The sequence below is a fragment of the Raphanus sativus genome, chromosome 7 (assembly GCF_000801105.2).
Source record: "Raphanus sativus cultivar WK10039 chromosome 7, ASM80110v3, whole genome shotgun sequence".
NCBI lineage: Eukaryota > Viridiplantae > Streptophyta > Magnoliopsida > Brassicales > Brassicaceae > Raphanus > Raphanus sativus.
The window spans coordinates 24778228-24781382 of record NC_079517.1 but is presented as its reverse complement, the minus strand read 5'-3'; the positions used below and the strand labels follow the sequence as shown (position 1 = coordinate 24781382).

The 3155-nt window shown below is 38.4% G+C and overlaps 1 protein-coding gene and 1 long non-coding RNA gene across 5 annotated transcripts; one reads left to right on the top strand and one right to left on the bottom strand.

Annotated features, from left to right (window-relative positions):
• Positions 1 to 314: 314 nt before the first annotated feature.
• LOC108814273 (uncharacterized) lies at positions 315 to 1329 on the bottom strand. 3 transcript variants are annotated; one of them, XR_008936862.1, is made up of 3 exons: positions 939 to 1329; positions 649 to 823; positions 315 to 532 (listed from the first exon to the last, which is right to left on the bottom strand). It is a non-coding gene; the product is annotated as an uncharacterized LOC108814273 (long non-coding RNA). The 3 variants fall into 3 exon arrangements; XR_001943625.2 differs by having other exon boundaries at positions 315 to 823; positions 939 to 1178; positions 1289 to 1326; XR_008936861.1 differs by having other exon boundaries at positions 315 to 823; positions 939 to 1323.
• Positions 1330 to 1392: 63 nt separating this feature from the next.
• On the top strand, positions 1393 to 2732 carry LOC130497839 (uncharacterized). Of its 2 annotated transcripts, none has more exons than XR_008936856.1 (4): positions 1393 to 1533; positions 1936 to 2041; positions 2183 to 2311; positions 2467 to 2732. XR_008936856.1 is itself a non-coding variant. In XM_056991081.1 (4 exons), exons 1-4 carry the CDS (start codon positions 1455 to 1457, stop codon positions 2469 to 2471), a joined length of 345 nt encoding a protein of 114 aa, XP_056847061.1. In that variant the 3' UTR covers positions 2472 to 2732. The 2 variants fall into 2 exon arrangements, 1 of the variants encoding a protein (XP_056847061.1); XM_056991081.1 differs by having other exon boundaries at positions 1455 to 1533; positions 1910 to 2041.
• The last annotated feature ends 423 nt before the right edge of the window (positions 2733 to 3155 follow it).

Sequence of the window (3155 nt, the reverse complement as noted above, 5' to 3'; positions counted from 1 at the left end):
CATCTAAATAAATTTTATTCACTATGGGTTCAAACATGTACAGGCCTCGAGTTTTGTTTACTACTATATTATTATTTTTTTAATAATATTATCGTAGAATAATATGTCTGTTGTTCTGCACATAGATTTTGGCATAAGTAATGCATTTTTTCTTAGGAAATAAGCTGAAACTTAAATGCTCATTTTATGCATAGTTAGTAATCAATAAAAATGAAACAATGTACACAAAAAAAATTAGAACGCACAAAATTCAACTGAAAAATTGGTTGAAACCACAATGCCACATTCTTCTTGAGCTTTAGTTCTCCAAAAAATTGTTCATGTAAGCTTTATATCTTTATAAATTATTCATGTTTGTTTAAACATAGAAAAACATGTGCATCGACAGTATGCATTTTGGCTCACAGACAAAGCTTCACTAAAGATTGTTACATATCAGATATCACTAAGACTCTGATTTGCTTGTTTCAATTTTTTCTGCTTCAGGTTCCGTAAATAATACCTCTCTCATTTGTCTGAGTCGTCTTATTGCCTACAAGAGTTTTGATTGGCATAAAGAGTTATAAGACACCCCCGAGCCATTCATTTCAATCAAATCCATTATATGGTGCTGGTGCCTAAAATATGCAGGTCTGATCATGTACTAACCTTCTCATGATTCGTGGCTGAGGAAAGTTAAGATTTTGTTCAGATTCAAACCAGAAGACCGAAAGAAAAATAAAAAAAACAGAGGAGAGAGGTTCTTACGGAGTGGGTAAGATGGGGGAGACGTATACTCCTACGCTTGGAGGAATCACAGAATCCACCGCCACCCTCACTTGACCTGTTGCACGGGATCAAGAGAATTTATACAATGAATTTCATATGCTGATTTTACAGAATCCATACCTGCAACTTCTAAGATAATAATCTTATTCTATACATTATTAACCTCTTACATTATCAATTATAGATAAATATGGCAGGGAGAAAGGGAAGGGAAGATTATGTGTAGGAATAATCTTTATCCAGTTTCTGCAGCTCCGCAACCACACATGTACCAAACAGCTCCAAAGAAAGCATGAAAAAAATGGATGGGTTAAGATGGATTGGAAGTCGTGAGGGAGAAAGATATGGAACCTGGTGGTGATGGATTAATTCCAATACTTGATTGATTTCAAGTAATCTCACACGAAATCCTAGAAGACCAACAAATTCCTACACAATTCAGTCTGAGATCTCTTTGTTGGAAGCTTTTGTGTCTCTACTAAGTATCTGAGCAGCTTCGAGAGAGCCAGAATAATCTTACATGTTTGTGCAACTCTGAACCTACTAAACAGCTCCAACTCTGATTAATTAGGGGAGGCGTATAGAAGCTTTCACACTATTTTTTGGGTAACTGTGAAGCTTTCACGTCATTGATGGAGAATGTAAGAAAAGATGAAGTGTAAGAGACCAAGAATGCAGTCTTTGCAATGAACCCAGACAAATCGCCTGGACCTGACGGAATGTCTGCAGCCTTTTACCGTCAACATTGGGAAACTATCAAGCCAGGTGTTTTCTCTTTCGTTAACCAATTCTTTGAGAGAAATTACTTAGACCCGAAAGTTAATCAAACTAATATTTGCTTACTACCCAAGATAGAAAACCCCTCAACCATTAAAGATTACAGACCCATAAGCTTAGCTAATGTCGCTTACAAGATTATTTCAAAAATATTAGCTGAGCGCATGAAACCTTGGCTGAATGATATTATTACTGAAAATCAGTCTGCTTTTATTCCGGGGAGGCTCATAACTGATAATGTTCTCATTGCTCATGAACTTATGAATTCCCTGAACACAAAAAAATCTAAAGCATAAGTTTATGGCCCTTAAGCTAGATATAGCTAAGGCTTTTGACAAGGTAGAATGGAATTTTGTCAATGCAGTTATGAGAAAAATGGGTTTATGTCAGATATGGAGGAACGGGATCATGAAGTGCATTACAACAGTTTCCTATACGATTCTCATAAATCGAGACCAGTCAAGAACCATTACGCCTCATAGAGGTCTCAGGCAAGGTGATCCAATTTCGCCTTATCTATATATTCTCTGCGCAGAGGGTTTGTCTAGGCTAATAAAGCAGAGTATCCAACAGAAAGCGATCCATGGATTTAAGGCTTCCAGGAGTGGTCCTCCTATCTCACATTTGCTTTTTGCAGATGACTCGCTGTTATTTTGCAAAGCCACAGGAGAGGAAACTTGCAATCTCAGACACATTCTCAACACCTATCAGCAGGCTTCAGGACAAGAAATTAACTATACCAAGTCGTCCATATCTTTCAGTAAAGGTACTCCTCAGAACCTTCAGGACCAAATAGTCAAAGAACTTGGTATAGTTAAAATAGGAGGATTCGGTAAATATTTAGGCTTACCAGAAAATATAGGCAAGAATCGAAAAGAAGTATTCCAGTATATCAACTGTTGGACCCAATTTTTGACATAGGCTAAATGGGCTATATTTAAAATGGGCCGCCGTAAGAGGATTAAACCCATAGCGACATCAACGACGTGGAAAAGAAGGTCGCCGAAGTCGAGAAGGTCGCGGAAGCAGTTACAAGAATAGCGGAGTCGAACCTATAAAAGGAAGAGGATATCAAGGCTAAAGGACACAGCGAAAACCCTAGAGAGAGAGCACACCACACATTTACATCTTTCTTACTTCGTTTAGATCTCATTCTTGATCGACCTCCTTGTTATAGTCGATCTCTTAGCTATTCTTTGTATTCGACCTCTTAATCAATAAAAGTCCATTTTTGTCTACCGAATTCCGATTACATCGTTGTGTTCTAAGGATATCGTTGCCTACATTTTTTGTCACTTCCCTAGTTTACTTACAAACACTACAAAATACTTGAGTGTAGATTTTAGGTTCTACATTTTGGCGCCGACTGTGGGGAATATAAACGAAAAACATCCTTGCTAAGAACCCGATCTAGGATTTCTAAGCACGATTATGGATCCAAGTCAATCTGGAGTCCCTCAACAGAGATCCGACATCGCCGACCCAATTGGAGTCGACCAAGGAGTTAATCTGCCGATCGGACCAGTTAACATAAGCGGGATCAACGATCCAACCCAAATCCCGCAAGCTCCACCAGCTGGGGTCACAGCATCCGACAGATCTGGATCCCG

What these genes read in the sequence shown, in the direction of transcription:
- LOC130497839 (XM_056991081.1), top strand. Translation starts at nt 1,455, where the DNA reads ATGAACCCAGACAAATCGCCTGGACCTGACGGAATGTCTGCAGCCTTT. An exon ending in TTGGGAAACTATCAAGCCAG is followed by an intron (nt 1,534 to 1,909) that starts GTGTTTTCTCTT and finishes TTGTCAATGCAG; the next exon opens with TTATGAGAAAAATGGGTTTA. An exon ending in TCATAGAGGTCTCAGGCAAG is followed by an intron (nt 2,042 to 2,182) that starts GTGATCCAATTT and finishes TGCTTTTTGCAG; the next exon opens with ATGACTCGCTGTTATTTTGC.